This window comes from Sorex araneus, chromosome 9 (assembly GCF_027595985.1).
Source record: "Sorex araneus isolate mSorAra2 chromosome 9, mSorAra2.pri, whole genome shotgun sequence".
Taxonomy (NCBI): Eukaryota; Metazoa; Chordata; class Mammalia; order Eulipotyphla; family Soricidae; genus Sorex; species Sorex araneus.
This window is the reverse complement of record NC_073310.1, coordinates 8,598,807-8,620,410: the sequence shown is the minus strand read 5'-3', so window position 1 is coordinate 8,620,410 and position 21,604 is coordinate 8,598,807. Positions and strand designations below refer to the sequence as shown.

Here is a 21,604-nt window from a genome sequence, read left to right as displayed (position 1 = left end):
GACGCTGAGGCACCAGGCTCAGAGAGGCCCCGGGAGACCCCAAGAAGGTGATAAACATCAGTGAGAGTCTAAGAAGGGATAGAATGAATCGGAGAGGAGGAAAGGGAACAGGCTGGAGATGAAGGAGAAGAAAAAGCTGTTCGGGCAGAGAAGAAGACGGATAGGAAAGGTCAGATTCAAGACAGGCTCGTGCCTTGGAGAGGCTGCTGGGGGGGGGGCGGTGGGGTGGGATGAAGGGTAACAGAAGGGGTGGGGGGTTCCCAGGCAAGGTCGAATGGCTTAGGGACCAATCCTCAAAACCCTGTGTGCCAGGCCATATACTTTGCTCTTGGACTTATTCTATAGGTGCTGGGAGAGGCGACATCATCAAACTTTGGCTTTGGCAAGATCATATTGGGGACCATGTTGAGACAAAGGTACATATATGACCCCTTCAGAGTTGCTGTCACCAGGACCTGAGCTGCAAAAGGAAGTTCCTAGCCTGCAAGATCTGGGGAGAAACTCTGGGGCATTGGTGGTGGAGAATAAAAGAGTTGAGAAGGGGTCAGCTTGGAATCCTAGCCAGAGCACGCTCCTAAATGGGACCATGAACAGAAGAATGAAATGGAGAAGATGCTCCCACGACACCGCAGCTCCGTGGCAGAGTATCTGTCTTCCAGCCGTGAGGTCATGAGTTTGAGTCCCGGTGTCACCACACACGCCATACATGATCCCAGCGCCCAGCACAGCCAGGTATCTCTCGGACACTGCAACTCTTATGTGACCTCAGTCCCCCCAACAGGAGCAGCAAGCAGGGACAGACGGGAATGGACAGGGAAGTTAGAGGAAATAAAATCTCACATGGTTCCAAGTGCTCCTCTGCACTAGGCAAAGTTGGGATTCTCTGCATCCTTCCCAACACCCGAGGCTCAGCAGAGAGTGCTCCGCCCTCTTGTCAAAGGGACTCGGTTGCAGGCACTTGTAGAAAAGGAATTGTTGGGGCCGGAGCGATAGCACAGTGGGTAGGGCGTTTGCCTTGCACTCGGCCAACCCGGGTTCGATCCTCAGCATCCCATATGGTCCGCCAAGCACCGCCAGGAGTGATTCCTGAGTGCAGAGCCAGGAGTAACTCCTGAGCATCACTGGGTGTGACCCAAAAAGCAAAAAAAAAAAAAAAAAGAAAAGAAAAGGAATTGCTGGGTGGCTAAAAAAGGGTTGGAGCACCCCCCAAGCTAGCTGGGCTGTCTCCCCCTCCAAAAAACGGGGGGATGAAATTGCTCAGTCGATAGCACTTGCCCTTCAGAAGGGTTGGGCCACTTTGTGCTGTCATCGTCAGAGTAGGAAGGTGCTTCTTTGCCAGGTTCTCGCCCAGCTTAAATCATATCCCATTTTTTAAGCTTTGCCGGGAGACCAGACCCGGCCCCGTTGTGGAGCTCTCTACTTTTCAAAATATACCGAGGGAAGGAGTTCTTTGTATTGGTCCCCCATGTGATGTTGCTATGGCTAATCAGTTTTCGCTGGACAGAGGGCTTAGCTTGGTCATCTGTCCCCTGCTTATATGAAGCGAATGGAAGTTAGGAGAGAAATCCCTCCAGGGACAAAGCGACGGTTGCAAAAGGTAATCCCAAGCCAGCTAGTCACTACATGGCGTTTAGGACGCAGAAGAGTGTTTTACAAGGTCTATTAAATTAGCATGGTCAAAAATCAGGGATGCTGTCTCGTTCGCCAAGGCATCAAAAATCAGATGGGTCGGTCATGTAATTCGATTCAGAGATGACCGTTGGACTAGAGCTGTTACAGACTGGATTCCACAAGACGTCAGAAGACCTCGTGGCCGCCCACCAACTAGATGGTCAGATTTCTTCGTCAAATCTCTGAATGAACGATTTGAGGCTCTTCCTGTTCCTGGAGCGAGCAGGTATCATTGGGCTACACTAGCTCTCGACAGGGACAAATGGAGATGTTACTGGCCCCCGATCGGGCAAATCGAAGATCAATGGGACTACAAGTGATACAAGTGATTAAATTAGCACAGCGGGTAGGGTGTTTGCCTTGCACATGGCTGACCTGGGTTCGATTCCTCCGTCCCTCTTGGAGATCCCAGCAAGCTACCGAGAGTATCTCGCCTGCACGGCAGAGCCTGGCAAGCTCCCCGTGACATATTTGATATGCCAAAAACAGTAACGGCAAGTCTCACAATGGAGACGTTACTGGTGCCCGCTCGAGCAAATCGATGAGCAATGACAGTGCTACAGTGCTACAGTGATCAAAAAACTGTTCAAAGCAGGAAGCCTTGGGAGCTGTAAAGATAGTCCAGCAAGTACTGGCTGTGGGTGCACCTGACCCAGGTTTGATCCCCCTCCTCCCATATGCTCCTCTGAGCACCACCAGGAGTAACCTCTGAGCATCGCCGGGTGTGATCCCAAAACTCAAGCAAACAAACAAAAAGCCACAACCAAGGAAAATAGGAGGTCTTGGTCACGTTGAAAGGTGACAATTAGGGGCTGGAGTGACAGCATAGCGGGTAGGGTGTTTGCCTTGCACGTGGCCGACCCGGGTTCAAATCCCAGCATCCCATATGGTCCCCTGAGCACCGCCAGGAGTAATTCCTGAGTGCAGAGCCAGGAGGAACCCCTGTGCATCGCCGGGTGTGACCCCCCCCCAAAAAAAGGTGACAATTATCAGCCCCCATTGAGGTTGTCTTCTAGTGTAAGGGCTTTTCACCCGTCATCTCAGTCTCAGTCCAGGTTGCCAGCTCTCAGGTGCCCGAGGAGTACAGCCTAGAATGGAAGGGCCCGAGGTCTTAAGCATACTGAGTATGCTGACACCCAGCCCCAGCCTTTAGGGTGGCCCTAGGGTGTCCTGCTTTGGGAGGGGCGCAACTCCTAGCTCAGTGCCAGCAGCAACTCCTAGCTCAGCTCCCTGGATGGGGTCCCTCCTAGCATCTGCAAAACTCCAGCATATACAAAGCAGGATCCATCCATCCATCCCCCGGCCCGAACGTTCTCTTTGCTTTGACCGTCGGCATCTGCTTAGAGCATAGTACCCAATTTTCACTGGCACTAGTGAAATACATTTCCCTTTTAAAATGAATTTAGTTGCAAAAAAATGAATTTAGTTGCAAAAAAAAATGAATTTAGTTGCATAAAATTAGTGAGTCACTTAGAAACCCTTACGAGTACACCCTGTAACAAATTGGAAAATAATCAGGGGGAAAAAAATCATGGCTCTGTGAGATTCTGGAGGCCCTGCTTGCCGGGGTTGACAAGAGCGGGCTCGGGGCTCCGCAAGCATCGCGGTACGTTAACTCTGCCTAGTTTTCTAGCTTTGGGGCATCTCATGATCATTGGAGGGTATGGGGCGGGGGGCTGGCTGCGAATCCAGAGACGGCCTGGATTTTGCAGGTTTGAGAAGCACCCCAGTTGCTTCTGATGCAGTTGACGCGTGCAGGGAACTGACAAGAAAGTCAGGACTTCCTGCCTGGGCACTTTTTGCCCAGCGTAGAGGGTTGTGGTCATGTGGCAAGACCACAGTGTGCAAACCTGTCGCATCGAGGATTTTTTGTGTTTACTCTTGTGGGCTGCGCTTCCAAGTCTGATCTCCAGGCAGCGTTCCAAGCACTTGATGGTGCTGGTGGTGGTGGTGGTGGCGGGGGTGTGTGTGTGTGTGTGTGTGTGTGTGTGTGTGTTTCTTTTACAGCAATGTCCCGCCCCCAGCAGCCGCCCCAGGAAGCAAAGTCTGTTGCACCTCCTTCTGCAGTGAGAAAGCCCTGACACCGAGGGGTAGGACCACTCCCGTAGGCTGCTGGGCCCGGGTTGGGGGGGGGCGGGAAGCTGGGATTTGAACCTGGGTCCCTGGCAAGGAGCCACCACTGTTCCTCCCTGCCTCCCTCTAGGACACCCCAGCTCTGTTGGGGAGATAAAGGGTCCCCTCAAATTCTCCCCCTTCTTCTCCTCCTCATCCTACCAGGAAATCAGACTCTAGCATCACTGATGGCCAATGGAATGAATGGGTCAGTAGTCGGGGACCGGCCAAGGCTCCGGGGTTGAGGGCGACCGGCCGTCCAGCTTGCTGGGAGCCAGAGCGAGGGGTGTTCTTCCACGGGAGAGCCAGCGTTCCAGGAGAAGACAGTCCCCACTTGCCAAGAACAGAGCTGGGGCTGATTCCCGGGATTCTGCCCACATTGCTGCTAGGAAAGCCTGTGAGGGGCCTGCCCAGAGTTCCTCATCCCGCACCTCCATTTCTCCAGAGTTGAGCCAGTCCAACTCTAGCCTTGAGGTTTTATTTTTTTCCCCGGGGCTCAAGTTCAAAAAGACATTTGTCACACTTAGGAACTCTCCCTTTCTTCTTTTTTTTTAATTTTTAAAATTTTATTGAATCACCGTGAGATAGTTACAAGCTTTCATGTTTGGGTTACAATCTCACAATGATCAAACACCCATCCCTCCAGCAGTGCACATTCCCCACCCCCTTTCCCACCCTCCCCCTGCCTCCATGGCAGACAATATTCCCCATACTCTCTCTCTACTTTTGGGCATTATGTCTTGCAACACAGACACTGAGAGGTCATCATGCTTGGTCCATTATCTACTTTCGGCATGCATCTCCCATCCCGACTGGTTCCTCCAGCCATCATTTTCTTAGTGATCCCTTCTCTATTCCATCTGCCTTCTCCCCTCCAATCATGAAGCAGGCTTCCAGCTATGGGGCAATCCCCCTGGCCCTTGTATCTACTGTCCTTGGGTGTCGGCCTCATGTGATGTGATTTTATACTCCACAAATGAGTGCAGTCCTTCTATGTCTGTCCCTCTCTTTCTGACTCATTTCATGTAGCATGATACTCTCCATGTCTATCCATTTATAAGCAAATTTCATGACTTCATCTCTCCTAACAGCTGCATAGTATTCCATTGTATAGATGTAGCAAAGTTTCTTTAACCAGTCATCTGTTCTAGGGCACTCGGGTTGTTTCCATATTTTGGCTATTGTGAACAGTGCTGCAATGAATATATAGGTACAGATGTCATTTCTACTGTGCTCTTTTGCATCCTTGGGATATATTCCCAGAAGTGGATTGTGGGGTCACATGGAAGCTCAATTTCTAGATTTTGAAGGACTGTCCATATTGTTTTCCAGAAAGGCTTGACCAGTCGGCATTCCCACCAACAGTGAAGGAGCATGGGACTGTCCCTTTCGAAGGCACTTACCTTCATCCTTTCATCCCAACTACCTGGTTTGAATCCCTGGCATTAAATCCATCCCCCAGGGGCCATTCCTGAACACAGCCAGGAATAGTCCCGAGGTACTGCAAGAGGTGGGGCCCCATTCCAAAAAAAAAAGGAGTCAACGATAGAAGTAGTATAGGAACCAGAAGTGCCGTTCCTGGGTATAGACTCCCCCTCCTCGAAATCAAGCACACGCGCTCACACAAAAACTTGGGTGTAAATGTCCATAGAGGGGCTGGAGCGATAGCATAGCGGGGAGGGCATTTGCCTTGCACTCGGCCAACCCGGGTTCGAGTCCCAGCATCCCATAGGGTCCCCTGAGCACCGCCAGGGGTGATTCCTGAGTGCATGAGCCAGGAGTGACCCCTGTGCATAGCCGGGTGTGACCCAAAAATAAAAATAAATAAATAAATAAATAAATGTCCATAGAAGCGCCATTTGCACATGAACAGATAGAATGCAGAGTGCACATTGGAATACTATGTAGCTGCGAGAAGGGGCAGAATATACTGTGTGCTACGACATAGATGAGCCTTAAAAACATGGTGCCCATGAAGGGAGCCATTCTCACACAGGGCTCGGAACAGGCAAACCCACAGAGATAAAACACAGCGTGGCCGCAGCCAGGGCCAGGGTGCAAGGAGCTCCATGTGCATAGGATTTTCCTTTGGGATGATGAGAATCCGGGGCTGGACGGTGGTGTCACCTGCACTGTAGCATCAATGCACTGTCACCAGCAACAAATGAGGTTCCAGGGGCTAGATTCCAGGGGCTGGAGTGATAGTACAGCAGGGGGGAGGGGGGACACACTTGCCTTGCATTGGGTCAGTAGGTTTGATGCCCAGCACCCCTTTAGAGTCCCCACCAGGACTGATCCCTGAGCACAGAGCCAGGAATCAGCTCTGGGGCACCAACGGGTGTGGCCCTCTGCATCACTGTCATCCCGTTGCTCACCGATTTGCTCGAGCGGGCACCAGTAACGTCTCCATTGTGAGACTTGTTGTTACTGTCTTTGGCATATCGAATACGCCACGGGGAGCTTGCCAGGCTCTGCTGTGAGGGCGGGATACTTGCCGGGCTATCTGAGAGGGGCGGAGGAATCGAACCCAGGTTGGCCGTGTGCAAGGCAAACGCCCTGCCCGCTGTGCTATGGCTCCAGCCCGATGTGGCCCCCCAAACAAATAAAATGTGGTTTTTGTATTTTACCATGACAGAAACAGAAGGATGAAGAGCTTTGTGAGGGTCCCCCTGTGAGTGCCTGACGGGTGCCCAGACTGTGTGTAGGGGGGCGGGGGGAGGTGCCGGAGTGCGCCTCAGGCACCAGAGCAGACGCCGTTCCCTGGCTTCCACACGGACACCATGTGGGTGAAGAGACGTACTGTGAGCAGTGAGCCAGGAGGCTGGCGCTCGCCTGCGCCTTCCTCCGGCATTCCCTCAGCCAGGCCCCAGCACCCACACATGGCGTACTCACACGGAGTACTCGCACGGAGTACTCGCTGGAGAGTCACACTGAGTACTCACACGGAACACTCACACCAAGCACTCACACGGAATACTCACACTGTGTACTTCCACGGAATACTCACACCAGAGTACTTACGTGGTGTTCTTACAGCATGTGCTCACATGGAGTACTCGCACGGAGTACTCACTGGAGATTCACACTGAGTACTCACACGGAACACTCACACCAAGCACTCACACGGAATACTCACACTGTGTACTTCCATGGAATACTCACACCAGAGTACTTACGTGGTGTTCTTACAGCATGTGCTCACATGGAGTACTCGCACGGAGTACTCACTGGAGAGTCACACTGAGTACTCACACGGAACACTCACACTGAGCACTCGCATGGAATACTCACACTGAGTACTTCCATGGAATACTCACACTGGAGTACTTGTGGTGTTCTTACAGCATGTGCTCACACGGAGTACTCGCATGGAGTACTCGCCTGGACATTCACACTGAGTACTCACACAGAACACTCACACCGAGCACTCGCATGGAATACTCACACTGAGTACTTCCACAGAATACTCACACCGGAGTACTTACGTGGCGTTCTTACACCATGAGCTCACACGGAGTACTCGCATGGAGAATTCACATTGTACACTCACGCGGAATACTCACACTGAGTACTTACACGGAATACTTACACCGAGTACTTACATGGAATACTCCCACCGAGGACTTACATGGCGTTCTCACACTGAGTACTCACACAGAGTACTCGCATGGAGAATTCACACGGAGTACTCACAAGGAGTATTCACACTGAGTATTTACATGGAGTCCTCACACTCAGTACTTACACGGAGTACTCGCGCTGAGTACTCGCACCCAATACACACCCTCGCCATCCCGAGAGGCTGCCTCTGAGGACGTGCGGTGCTCTGTTGAGTGCCTGCCCGGTAAAGCCAGCATGAATCACCGCGTGCGTGCTCGGCCACTGCAGATTGCTCAGATGACCCTGCACCAAGAGAGTGAGCTGGTAGCCTTGCTCACACTGCAGAAATAAGAGGTCAAAAGACCCAAGGGAGAAGAATCCCAGAAAAAGCCCATCTTCTGATATGGAGAAAACCTCACAGGGTTAAAAAGTTTTAACCCTGGCACTCATTAGAGGATTTCTTTTGTTTATTATTTTTTAATCATTTATGTGTTGAAAGATGAGTGAATTAGGACAGAATGCTAATATTTATCCCGCAGCTCTGGGGAACTTGGTTATATCCTGGGGGCCAGCATTGTGGGATTGTTTTTTTCTCTTAAAAGAATCAGGAGGGGGGCCGGAGCGATAGCACAGCGGGTAGGGTGTTTGCCTTGCACGCAGCCAACCCAGGTTCAATCCCCAGCATCCCATATGGTCCCCCAAGCACTGCCAGGAGTAATTTCTGAGTGCAGAGCCAGGAGTAACCCCTGAGCATCGCTGGGTGTGACCCAAAAAGAAAAAAAAAGAATCAGGAGGAAAATATTAGACAAGAAGAGAAAATAAGAAAGAAAATCAGAAAAGAAAAAAGAAGGGGCTGGCATTGAGCTTGCCTTGTACGTAGCCAAACTGGGTTCGGTCCTTGCACCCCACATGGTCCCGGGCCCCTCTAGGAGTGATCCCTCAGTGCAGAGCTAGAAGTTAACCCTGAGCACAACTGGATGCCCCCTTCCCCCAAACAAACATCTCCCATCACCAATAAAATAAATAAATTTAAAAAAGCAGTGCCCAGAGAAAGTCTTAAGTTGGCCATTCCTTTCCCCGGGGGGTGGGGCCAGGCACTCCTAATCTGCTCACACCTCCTAGTCTGACGTTCCCCACTTGCGTCCTATTCCCCAAGCACTTTACAGAACCCCAGACCTCCTGCCCGTGATATAACTGAGTGAGGAAAGGGACTCTTCTTGTCGCCACAGAACTTCAGGAAAGTTTCACAGGCCAGAAGGGCACGAGGTGGCGACGAGGCTCCTTCCTCCTGTAAGAGTCTCTTCAGGGGCTGGAGCGATAGCACAGCGGGGAGGGCGTTTGCCTTGCACGCAGCCGACCCGGGTTCGAATCCCAGCATCCCATAGGGTCCCCTGAGCACCGCCAGGAGTCATTCCTGAGTGCAGAGCCAGGAGTAACCCCTGTGCATCGCCGGGTGTGACCCAAAAAGCAAAAAAAAAAGTCTCTTCAGGGGTCCAAGCAACAGTAAGATGATTGGTCTTGGGGCTGGAGCGATAGCATAGTGGGTAGGGCGTTTGCCTTGCACGCGGCCAACCCGGGTTCGAATCCCAGCATCCCATATGGTCCCCTGAGCACGGCCAGAGGTGATTCCTGAGTGCAAAGCCAGGAGTAACCCCTGTGCATCGCCGGGTATGACCCAAAAAGCAAAAAAAAAAAAAAAAAAATGATTGGTCTTGCACACAGCCAGCCCGGGTTCGATCCCTGACATCCCATAGGGTCCCCTAAGCACCGCCAGGAGTAATTCCTGAAAAAAAAAAAGTGATCTGAACACAGGGAGGTCATTCAAAGGGCTAGAGTGCATGGTTTATACGTGGGTTTCGTCCCTGATATCTACCTGGTTCCCTGCGCATCCCTGGGAGCACCCCTGAGTGCTCCCTGGAGAGCTGTCCCTAGGCAATGCCAGGGTGTGGCTTGGAAATGCTGCAGTGTTGGAGCCGCAGTGCCACCCCCCCCCCTGCCCCGCCCCAAACAATGAGACATGTCTTCACAGCAGGTAATTAAGGTGCAGTGCCATGCAAAGGGGAGGCCTCAATCCACCAGGACTACACAGGCCTGCTCAGAAGACGAAACTCCCAACAGTGCTCAGAGGCTCTTGAGGGGGCTGGAGCCGGACCTCCAGCCTCTGGCATGCCAAGTACGTGCTCCAGCCCTTTAAGCTAATTTTATTGAGATATACTATTTTCCCTGTGGAGGCTTGTACTTACTCCATGTTAGAGCAAAAATCTAGATTAAGGGGCTGGAGCGATAGCACAGCAGGGAGGGCATTTGCCTTGCACACGTCCAACCCGGGTTCGATTCCCAGAATCCCATACGGTTCCCCTGAGCACTGCCAGGAGTAATTCCTGAGTGCAAAGCCAGGAGTAAGTACCCCTGTGCATCGCCAGGTGTGACTTAAAAAGCACACACAAAAAAAAAAAGCCCCAAAAAACTAGATGAAAGCCATCACCTGCTAAACAGCGTGCAGAGAGCTGCAGCGGTTCCAGAGAGAAGGGTGGGGGCGGGGTTGAGGTGGGCTGACGGGCGGCAGCCACTGTCTCCCGGGAGGCATTTGCAAACTTGGATTCTGGGAATCCAGACTTTTCCCAGGGAGAGGACTGTGCGGGGCCCAGAGAGAAACCAGCAGCACTTTTGGCAGTCTCTCAGGCCAGGAGACTCAGAACACATCTCCCGGGGAAGGCAGGGGCCGTAACGCGAGCCGGGGATGGCAGCTTTCCCTTGAAGACATTTGGCGGTGGCGGGGCCGGAGCAGGCCAAGAGGCCCAGGGGCCAGGCTGGAAGCCCCTGAGGAACAGTCTGCGGCAGTCTTGCCACCACGCTTGGGAGCCAGGACGGGGTTCGGGGCTGCCGGAGGAGACTGGGGCGAGGCAGAGGCTCCACGGTGGCGGTCACCACTCAGCCCACCTGGGGCGGCACGAGATTAGCCCTTCCACCTTGCATTCGTCCTGGAGAGGACAAACAGGTGGTGTCGAGGTAGCAAAAAGCAAAAAACAAACAAACAAACAAACAAACAAACAAACAAACAAAAACCATCATCCAGAGACTCCAACCCCCCGATCGCCCCCCCACACCCCCCACCCCAATGTCAGGATCTGCCAAGGGTCAGAACCAAGTCATGGTAAATAGATCTGTCACTGTCACCGTCCCCCCGTTGTTCATCGGTTTGCTCGAGCGGGCACCAGTAACATCTCCATTGGGAGACTTGTTGTTACTGCTTTTGGCATATAGAATATGCCACGGGGAGCTTGCCAGGCTCTGCCGTGAGGGCGGGATACTCTCGGTAGCTTGCCGGGCTCTCTGAGAGGGGCGGAGGAATTGAACCCGGGTTGGCCACATGCAAGGCAAATGCCCTACCCGCTGTGCTATCGCTCCAGCCCATGGCAAATAGAAACATTAAAAAAAAAAGTATTCAATTAAACCATATGTCACAGGCAGTAGAGGTACTGGAAATACGGTCCTTAAAATAACCAGGATCAAGTATGTTCAAAGCGGGCATGTGAAGGATGAAGAGAAAGGAGGAAAAGATGGGGCTGGAGCGATAGCACAGTGGGTAGGGCATTTGCCTTGCATATGGCTGACCCGGGTTCGATTCCCAGCATCCCATATGGTCCCCTGAGTACCGCCAGGAGTAATTCCTGAGTGCAGAGCCAGGAGTAACCCCTGTGCATTGCCAGGTGTGACCCAAAAAGAAAAAAAAAAGAAAGGAGGAAAAGAGAATTTTTACCAGGGAATTGGAATTCATACACTTCCAAAGGTTGGGATAAGGGGGAGTTGACTGCAATTCTTTCCTTCTAGCAGAGGTTTGTAAATACTGGTGTAACCCAGTCTCGGCCCAGGGCTGACTTTTTTTTTTTTTTTTTTTGCTTTTTGGGTCACACCCAACGATGCACAGGGGTTACTCCTGGCTCTGCACTCAGGAATTACTTCTGGCAGTGCTCAGGGGACCATACGGGATGCTGGGAATAGAACCTGGGTCGGCCACATGCAAGGCAAACGCCCTCCCCGCTGTGCTATGGCTCCAGTCCCCCTGACTTTTTTTCGCTTTCTTTTTTTTAATGAAAAATGTTTGGTTGTCTCTGGCTGTCTTTCTCTCTGCTTCTTAGAGCCAGGATCTCACACGTGTGAGGCATGTGTTCTACTGCTGGCCTGTCCATCTCGACTCACTAAAGTGGCTTAGTTTATGGTTTAGGGGCCACACTGGGTGGGGCTCAGGGCTTACTCCTGACTCTGCATTCAGGGATCACTCCTGATGGGGCTTGGGGGACCATCTGTGATTACTGGGCTGGGAGCATGATCAGTCATGAAGTTAAGGGCAGCATCTTAACCCCTGAGCCATCTCTCCCACCCATAACACGATGTTCCTTTCCGGAACCCACTGTACCGCGCGCTCTGAATCTGTTCTGCCCTCCGGGCCCGTTTCCCTAGCTGGGAACGCCGTGGGTTTGGAGCAAGAGCGGGTCTTTGGCGGATTCTCCTAAATGCTCTTGGACAGTGTCTGGTCGTATGAGTGACGGCGATCTAGATGCTCGTCCCAGAGGATTCGGAGGGAATGTGGTTCGAGAGGGCCTTTGGGGAAGAATTCTAGGGCAAGAACATTTGGGGATTTCATCCGGAACCTGCAAACTTTGAAAGAGAGCAAAGATACTAGGTGGTGCGAGCCACAGAGGGAGGGCAGCCACTACTCAGCCCTGCGGTGATCACGCAGAAAAAAAAAATAATAATAAATCACCCCAGACAATAAACAAGGAGGTGGCGATGTTACCATCCAGCACCGAAATGAGAATTTCTGCTTTTCCCATGTCAGAAAGCATCTTCCAAATGTGAACACTATTCTTAGCTCCGGGAGCCATGGTTTGCGGGTGTCGATGGTCGGCTGGGTAGGCGGGGATCAGATCACGCAGGACACGTAGGACGCGGTAACCAGGAGATCGGGGCGAAGCCCCCTCTCCGCCCCGCAACCCCCTCCCCCGCGCCCCCGCTGGAAAGCCGCTCCGTAGGGCAAAGCAATTCCGGGGAGGCGGCTCTCCCGTGGCTCTCGGAAGAGCATCCCGCGGGTGCGCCCGCCTCCCGCGCGGAGAAAGGGCAGAGGCACGGAAAGGCGGGCCCCCGCGCGCACACACGCACGCACGCAGCCCGGGGGCCCGGCGGCCGACGTGCCCGGGGGCCACGCCGCCCTCGCCTCCGGGCGCGCTCCCGGGCTGGTAAAGTTGGGCGCACACCTGCTCCCCTCCCGAGCGCACCTGCGGGGCCCGCCGCGGGCCTCGTCTCGCGAGAGCGGTGCCGTAGTAGCCCCCCCGCCCCCCAGAACCCCGCCCGCCCCGGCCGTCTCCCCGCCCCCAAGGCCGGCCCGGCGCCCGGGGACGCTCCCGGGAGCCGGCCCGCCGCGCGCGCCGTCCCTCCCACCCCACCCCCCCCGAGCCCCGCCGCCCCCCGGGGAGCCCCGCGGGGCCCCGCCCGGAGCTGTCCGCGGCCCCCCGCCAGGTGCGCGGGGCTGCGCGCGCCGCCTCCGCCGGGTGCGCGGGGCGCGTCGGGGCCGGGGCCCGGCTGGGCGGCTGCGCGCACGGCGCCGCGCCACCACCCGGCTCGGCGGCGGGTCCCCGGCTGGCGCTGCAGCCCGTTCGTTCCCCCGCCACCCCCCACGCCTGCCCGCGCCCCGCCTCTGATTGACAGGCAAGATGTCGGTGTGCCGCGGGGCCCGGGCGAATGCAGCAGCCGTCCCCCCCGCAGCCCGCCGGCCGCCGCCGCCGCCGCCGCAGCCGCAGCAGCAGCGCCCGGAGCAGCCCGCCGCCACCGCAGTCGCCGCCGCAGCCGCGGGAGCCGTGCAGGCGGCATCTTGAGAGCCCCCTAAAGCGGTGGACAATGCCGTGTCACTGCAGCGGGGAGGGGGGCAATCCAGATCTCTTTTGGACATAAAAGCCGGCCAGCAACAACCCCCCTCTCCTCCTCCTCCAAAAAAAAAAAAAAATCAAAACTATAATTTTTGTCCTTCACGGAGCCGGTGTGTAAAGAGTGAGCGCTATTTCTCTCCTCCTCCTCCTCCTCCTCCTCCTCCTGCTCTCCCTCCTCCTCCTCCTCCTCCTCCTCCTCTCCCTCCACCACCTCCTCCTCCTCCTCCTCCTCCCTCGCTTCCCTAAGTGTACAGACAGCATCACATCACCTGAGAAACAGCATCTCTCCTTTTCAGGGGACCAGAGACCCAGGGAGACGAGACATTCGAATGGAGCCGGCTTGATTTTTTTTCCCCCAAAATAAAATAATAAATTTTGGCTCTTGCCCCCCCCCCCACCACCACCAACCACCTCCTCCCACCCCACCCCCTCAGCCCTGTGTGAGATGTCGGGTTTCTTCTTCATGAGACATTGTTGAGAAGTCGCAGTGGTTGGAGAGGCGGAGGGGGTAGGACTCCCTCGACCGCCCCCCCCCCACGCCCCCCCCCTTTTTTCTCTCTGGGAGGAGGAGGGGAAGGGGGCTTGCAGAGCAAGCGATGGATGAGGAAAACATGACGAAAAGCGAGGAGCAGCAGCCTCTGAGTTTGCAAAAAGCCTTACAGCAGTGCGAACTGGTCCAAAACATGATAGACTTGAGCATCTCCAACCTGGAAGGGCTTAGGACCAAATGTGCCACCTCCAACGACCTCACACAAAAAGAGATCCGGACGCTGGAGGTAGGTGCTGCCCCTTGGAGCACGGCCGGCCGGCCACCGTGCCTTCGCTGCCCGCTCTCTCCCCACCGTCCCCCCTGGGCTCCGCGGCCCTCGGCTGGGGGAGGGGGGCGGCGGCGGCGGCGGCGGCGGCGGGAGGGATGGGGGGAGGCTCGGAGGGGAGCAAGGTGGGCACCGTGTGCTTGCGCCGGGTTTGATGTCGCTGCGCCCCGCACTCAGTCAGTCGTCGGGTGACCCCCCCCCCCCCCCACTCCTGTGCCGCCGCTGTCGTTCCGCATGGCTGGGCGGTGGTAGTAGTAGTAGTAATTGTTATTCCTTATTTATTATTATTCGGGTGGCTGTTATGACCGTTCGCTTCCTCTCCGAGGAGGGAGTTCGTTGTTGGCTCTTTGGGCTTTTTTTTTTTTTTTTTTCCGTCTCCCTCCTTCCTTCCTTCCTTCCCGGCTTGTGGATTTGTTTATGTGCCACGGGGGTTTCTGTGCCGGGGAAGACATGAAGGCAGGCGCTGCAGAGCGCCCACGTGACCTTGCGCATTCTGCAGGTGGTCAAAAGGTGCCTTGGGCTGGGGACGGGGAGCTGCCGCCCACTCCGGAGCTCCGGGCCTCCTTCCCCACCCCCACCCCTTGGGCTCCTTGGATTTCCCCCCCCCACACACACACACACACTGTCCTTCCCCCCCACCACCACCACCCTGGTGATATACATGTCAGGAGAGGGTGGGGGGGGGGGGAGTCCATGAAGCTAGGGAGCTCTTGCAGGCCTAAAACCTGTCAAAAGATTTAAAAAAAGAAAAATTAAAAAGCCTGGATCTGCACGCACAGGTGGGGGAGGTACGGGTGCGAAGCCCAGGGGACCTGGGAGGCACCGGGGGTGATGGTGGGGGTGGGGGTGGGGTGGGGGTGGGGGCGGGGGGTGGGGGGGAAGCAGCTCTCTCCCGAGCCGTTGTAACATTCTCTCCCAAAGAACTTGAGGGGGAGTTGGAAGCAGTTGGCGGAGGGGAGGTGTTGGAGAAGGCAAAGTTACTCAGAAAGAAGAGGCAGAAATGATTTCTTCCCCGGGGGCCCTGGGGTCTGAGGGGGGAGCTGCAGGAGCCTTCTCTGGAGCAAGCCCCCACCCTCCCCACCGCCGGGGAGCCCCGTGGCCCCGTCCCTCCCCGCTGGCCCCCCGCTCAGTTCAGCTGGGGAGCTCCCATGAGCCCGCTCTTGCCAAGAGGTTGGTGGCCGCGGCGCCCGGAGCAGCAACGGGAGGGGGTTTCTCCAGTGCCCGAGCGCCCGCCGGCGGGGACGGTGGGGGTGGTGTCCCCACCCTGCTACCCCAAGTTTCCCAGGCTCCAACTCTGGGGATGCTGGGATGCGGGCTGAGTCCTCCTGCCCCTTCTCCTCCTCCCCCACCCCCCTGCACCCCCAGAGGAAGCCCCTGCCTCAGGCGCCCTTCCAACTCTCTGGGTTTTTTTTCTTTCTTTCTTTCTTTCTTTTTTTTTTTTTTGCTTTCCTCCTTGGCTTGCCATCTAGCCGGATGGCAGCGTGCAGGAGGGTCAGCGCGCGTGCGGCTTGGCGCTCCTCGAACGCGCTCCGTTGGCATGCCTCGGGCCTCCGGGGAAAGCTGAGCCTCGGAGATGCAATAAGACCCGCGTCCGGAGGTGTCGGAGGGGAGGGAAATCTGCCTGGGAGGCTCAGCGGGCTTCTGTCTTGGAGCTTTGCAGGGAGCAGCCGGGCCCGGCCGGGGTCGGGGGTCCGGGGTGGGCTGGGGGATGCTCGGGGCCCAGCCCTGCGGGGCTTCCATCCGAGAGGTGCAGAGCTTTGCGTGCAGAACCACGGGGAAGAAATAACCCCAAAGGGCCACCGGAGGGCTGCTCGGTGGCGGCGGCGGGGATGGAGCCTGCCTCGCCGGCCAGCTGGGTCGCTCCCTCTCCCTGCCCGCCCCCCACCCCCGGGCCCACATGCCGTCGTCGCCTCTGCGCCCTGTCTGGCCGGGGCTGAGGTGGCCATGGTGCCCTTGCTGCGCTCCCAAGCGAGGTTTTCCTGGGAAAGCGCGGGCGGGAGGCCCCGCGTGGGGGCGGGATGCAGCTGCCGCTCCATCTTCCCAGCCTGCCGCTGCCCTCTCCGTCCATATTGCCCGGGTCTGGGGCCGGGTGCCCACTCAGGCTCCTGGCATCTCTCGGGCTAGGGTGCTCCCCGGACAAGGGGCTGGCCGGACCCGCTCCACTTCTCGCAGGTTTCAAGAACACGCAGGGTTTTTTTTCCCTCCCTCTTTCCTTCCACATCACTGACAGTTGTGTTTTTAGCCATCCCTCCTCCTGTCCCCTCTATCCCCCCCCAACCCCCCCCACACAGACACCTGCCCAGGGAGAACTGGTGAACAACCATGCTCTGCCGCTAATCCTAGATGTGAAATCAGGTGGAATTGGAAGGGTTGAGGGTGGGCAGAGGCGTTTAGTTCCAGGTCTGGGTTTCTGAGGCTTCCTTCGGGCCCCTCGGAGAAATGTGGACTTGTCCAAATGCCACATTTCAGCAGTCCGATGGCACCTGTGCTTTCCATGAGCACTGCGGAAGGGAAGCCGTTGGACGAGACCATCCCCCCAGACCTGGACACTCGGAGAAACTTTAAGTAACGTGCGTTTATCCCTGGAGGTGCCAAGCCTGGCGACCTGGGCTGAGCTTTCAGGGTCTGTACTCCAGCGCTAGGGATAAGATAAGGCAAGAGGCACGCGGGCACCTCCGCCCCGCTTTAGCCGGCTCATAGTCACCGCTTGGCTTTCATGGAAGACCGTGTTCGTACCTGTTGTCGCCCGTGGAAATAAATCTGAAGAGGATTTTCCTTTTCCATGGCCAAAGGCAAACAGTGAAGAAAAAAAAAAAAACCCATCCCAAACCATCCAATAGTGGACGTCATGCTCAGCGGTTGTTTTGCAGCTGGTCTTACTAGAGCTGGCGTGTACCCTAAGTGCACCAAAGTGACATAGACGCCCCCCCCCAAAAAAAAAACCTTTCTAGGGGACTGCTTACAACAGGCCATGAATTGATCAAAGCTCTCTTGCTTGTACTGTATCTTGATGCTGTTTTAGATTTGGTTGGATTTGAGTAGGTGCTTTTCAGGGTCTGGAAAACTAAAACAAACAAGCAGAAACTCCCCCTTACGAAATAATGGCTGATACTTTGCTCGATGCTGTTTTTAACATATGGAAAGTTTTATTATTATTATTATTATTATTATTATTATTATTGTCGCATTTTGGGTCACACCTGGCGATGCTCAGGGGTTCCTCCTGGCTCTGCACTTAGGAATCACTCCTGGCAGTGCTCAGGGGACCATATGGGATGCCGGGGATCATACTCCAGCCCACCGAGTAGATGCCCTCCCCGCTGTGCTATTGCTCCGGCCCCACATCATGGGCCACTTTTGGGCAGTGGAGTGGCCCTGTTTATGGGAACACACCATAGAGTGCCCATAGCGAATAGTATGGGGACAGCACGTGGGTCCACTGGGAATGGGTTCGCCTGCTGAACCATGATGGTCTTATGGAATCACTCCTGGCGGTGCACAGGGACCCCTTTGTGATGCCGGGGATCGAACCCGGGTTGGCCGTGTGCAAGGCAAATACCCTACCCATTGTACTATCGCTCTGGTCCCACTTTTTTTCCCCCCATTTAAGGAAATTGAGTCACAGTGAGATGCACATTTACAAAGTTGTTCATGATTGGATTTCAGTCATATAATGTTCCAACACCCGTCCCGTCACCGTCCCTTTCTCAGTTTCCCTCCTGCCCCTCCATCCAACCGCCTACCATTATAGCAGGCACTTCTCTCTTTCTCTCTCTCTCTCTCTCTCTCTCTTTCTCTGTCTCTCTCTGTCTCTCCTCTCTCTCTTTCCTTTTGAGCCTTCTGGTTTGCAATACAGATAAGGAAAGGTCACCACATATATCCCTTTACTGTGCCCTTCACCCCCCACACTCTGTGGCAAGCTTCCAACCATTGACCTGTCCTCCTGGCCCTGTTTACCCTCGCCTTGAATATTAGGCACACATGTGTGTACATATGTATATATATATATACACACATATATACATATATATCTGCATATAAATATATATTATGTCCCACAAATGAATGTACCCATTCTATACCTGTTCCTCTCCTTCTGACTCATTTCACTCAAGTGATACTCTCCACATCAAGCCATTTATTAGCAAATTTCATGACTTCATTCTTCCTAAGAGCTGCACTGCATAGTGCTGCATAGTATTCCATTGTGTAGATGTACCATAGTTTCTTTATCCAGTCATCTATTCTTGGGTTATGTTTTTTTTTTTTTAAATCATGGATTTTTGTTTTCTTTGGAGCCACACCCCATGATGCTCAGGGGTAACTCCTGGCTCTGTGCTCTGGGTTCGCTCCTAGCAGGCCCTCAGGGGACCTTAATGGGGTGCCAGGGGTTGACCCAGGGTTTTCGTGTGCAAGTCAAGCACTTCACCCTCTCTGCTATCTCTCCAGCCCTGAGGAATATTTTATCTTGGTCCTGGGATTGATATTGTTGGGATCAGTGGTCATGATCTTCCATCTGGGGGGCCTGATGCTAGCCCCCAGAAATCTCCCCCCTGGACAGTCAGTGGCCAGTTCGCAGGGGCTTCTTTGGAGCTGTGAAAAGGTTGAAAAGCATTGGTTTGGGTTCCGCCGGGCCGACCCGCAGGGCATCTGTCAGGAATCGGGGGGTCCTGTGCACGGGCAGGTCACAGAGGGCTGTGACTGCATGGGGGGGGGGCTCTGAGATGACCCTACGCCTCGGTGGCTTGGATGATGTGGCCAGCATCCGAGGGAATGAACGAAGGTCACTCGCTCCTCGGCCTGCCTCGGACGGTCAGAACAGCCGTTCTGTGCCTTTGACGGCCGGGGTAGAAGCCTGCAGAGGTTCTGGTTTCCCCAGATGGTGCCAAGGGGGACCGTCACACCTGGGGCTGCCCATTGCACACAGCAGAGGGGACCTGATGCCTGGGTTTGCCGGCCCTGGCATGAGACATGGACATCGTTTTCACCTATTCTGAGGTCATTTTCCTTTTTTTTTTTTTGACATTTATTATCAGTTTTGGTTTATTTGGGGGGCCATACCCGTCAGTGTTCAGGGCTTCCTCCTGGCAGAGCTCAGGGCACAGACGGGGTGCCAGGGGTGGAACCTGCGTCGGTCACGTGTAACGCAAATGCCCCACCCACTGGACTATCTCTCTGGACTTGATTATTTTCATTTTGGGGGGCCTCCTCAGTGCGCGGGGACCCCTCCTGGCGATTCTTGGCCAATCATGAGGACGACTTAATACAAATAGAGGTTGAGGATGTGGCATTGCTGGGGCTTGCAGTGCCAGAGATGACCTGGGCCACCCCCAAAGGTACTTGGGGCCTCTTGGGCTGCATTTGGTGATCGTTAAGGGACCATGTGGCACAAGCCATTGAAATGGGTTGGCTGCATGCAAGGCATGCGCCTTAATTCCTGTACTATCTCTTTGTCCCTAACATTTTTGTTTTTGTTTTTGGGCTTTTTGGGTCACACCCGGCGATGCACAGGAGTTACTCCTGGCTCATGCACTCAGGAATTACTCCTGGCGGTGCTTGAGGGACCCTATGGGATGCTGGGAATCAGACCCGGGTCGGCCGCGTGCAAGGTAAATGCCCTCCCCGCTGTGCTATCCCTCCAGCCTCTGTCCCTGACATTTAAGTGTGTAAAAGCTGTGTTTTGATTTTGGGTCTTGCAGAATAATAGTTGTTGGGTCAGTTTGGTCCCTGGACGATAAGCTCGCAGGTCTGTGGTGGAAAGTGCTGGGTTCCATCCTTCTCAGACATACGTCCACCTGCAGACCCGAGGGGCAAATCCACAAGTGAGTCATGAGAGCAAGTGACACTACGGCTGGTGGGCACTGGCCAAGGACAGGTGTCCTGAACTGGCCTCTTTCGGTTAAAGGGCAAGAAGAGGGCTTGGCTCGAGGGTAAATAGTACAGAACCTTCTTATTCCTCAAGGACACTCTAGCCATACTCACTTATTGATTCTTTTCCCTCCCATTTCAATGACTGGTCGCTGGGTTACGACCCATACCTCGACTTAATCATGTTATTAAATTTGATCATTTTTGGTCTGATTTTTGTTTTGTTGGGCCACCTCTGGTGGTGCTCAGGGATCACTCCCGGTGGTGCTCAGTGGACCGTATGGGGTGCTGGGGATCGAACCTGGGATTGCTGCGTGCAAGGCAGGTGCTCTACCCAGTGGACAATCTCTCCAGCCCGTTGACTTCGTTACGCTTGGACTTCAGACGGCCATGCGTCATCTCCCACGATTCCCTGGGCTGGGATCGGCTGGTTGGTTTTTCCGTTGGTCTCGCCGCGGCTGCCCCAGCAGAAGACCCTGGGATTCTGACCTGGTCCCAGCGTTCCCAAGAGGGGCCAGAGCAGAGCAGAAGGTGCAAAGGAACGTTGGGAGTTGGAAGTCATTCTGTCACTTGTGCCGTATGTTTCGAGTCAATGCAAGTCACGGGGCCAGCTGACCGTGGATGAGGAGGAGGTGGGAGAAGGTGCAGCGAGAGAGCTTTGGGACAGGGACCAGCATCGGGTGAGCGCTCACCGTGAACCCAGCACTCTTTCAGGCCGGACGGGTAAGGCCGCGGCTCTCGCGATGTTTGCCTTGGGGCTGTCAGAGGGGAGAGGGCCCAGAGAGACAGCAGATCAGTAAGCCGGCAGATGTTGGTCAGGGCGTCGTGCAGGCCAGAGGTGTCAGGCTCCAAAATGGCAGTGTCTTGTTCTTGCTCCTCGAGCAGCTCAGGCTAAGGAAGATTTTCTCTGAGCTTTCGCCTCCTGGAGCACTGTCCTTGTTTGCCTCCAGGAAGGGGAGACAGGCTAGAGAAGATACTTCACTTGTATCACTTGTAGTCCCGTTGATCTTCGATTTGCTCGAGCGGGTGCCAGTAACGTCTCCATTTGTCCCTGTCACGACTACTGCAGCCCAATGATACCTGTTCGCTCCAGGAACAGGAAGAGCCTCCAATCGTTCATTCAGATATTTGACGAAGAAGTCTGACCATCTAGTTGGTGGGCGGCCATGAGGTCTTCTGATGTCCCGTGGAATCCAGTCGGTGACAGCTCTAGTCCAGCTTCTCTTCCAGAGAAGATCTGACCTTTCCAAAAATCTCACCCCCAAAGGCAATGGGTGCTGCGTGCTAGAATATGGTCCCAACCCTGCAAGGAAGAGGACAGGTGGGCGTGGGGAGGAAATACATGGCTGGGCCCCCTGGAGTCCCGGCCATGGCTCCGAATGAGGCATTGGGCTTGGGTGTATTATGACAGAACTGGGCTGGAGCAATAGCACAGCAGCTAGGGCGTTTGCCTTGCACACAGCTGACCCGGGTTCGATTCCTCCGCCTCTCCCGGAGAGCCCGGAAAGCTACCAAGAGTATCTCGCCCACACAGCAGAGCCTAGCAAGTCCCCGTGGTGTATTCTATATGCCAGTAACAGTAACAACAAGTCTCACAATGGAGACATTACTGGT

The 21,604-nt window shown here is 54.9% G+C and overlaps 2 protein-coding genes across 6 annotated transcripts in view; one reads left to right on the top strand and one right to left on the bottom strand.

Annotated features, from left to right (window-relative positions):
• Window positions 1-6,634, bottom strand: part of RFC5 (replication factor C subunit 5) — a 33,952-nt gene extending 27,318 nt beyond the window's left edge. The window contains exon 1 of the mRNA XM_055147095.1: window positions 6,526-6,634. Within this exon, the coding sequence (XP_055003070.1) occupies window positions 6,526-6,634 (109 nt within the window). The remainder of the gene's footprint in view (window positions 1-6,525) is intronic.
• Window positions 6,635-12,948: 6,314 nt separating this feature from the next.
• KSR2 (kinase suppressor of ras 2) overlaps window positions 12,949-21,604 on the top strand; it is a 358,678-nt gene continuing 350,022 nt past the window's right edge. For 4 of the 5 annotated variants that reach the window (XM_055147008.1, XM_055147005.1, XM_055147009.1 and 1 more), the window contains exon 1: window positions 12,949-14,083. In XM_055147008.1, the coding sequence (XP_055002983.1) occupies window positions 13,904-14,083 (180 nt within the window). In that variant the 5' untranslated portion in view covers window positions 12,949-13,903. The remainder of the gene's footprint in view (window positions 14,084-21,604) is intronic. The other variant, XM_055147006.1, reaches the window with a different exon arrangement.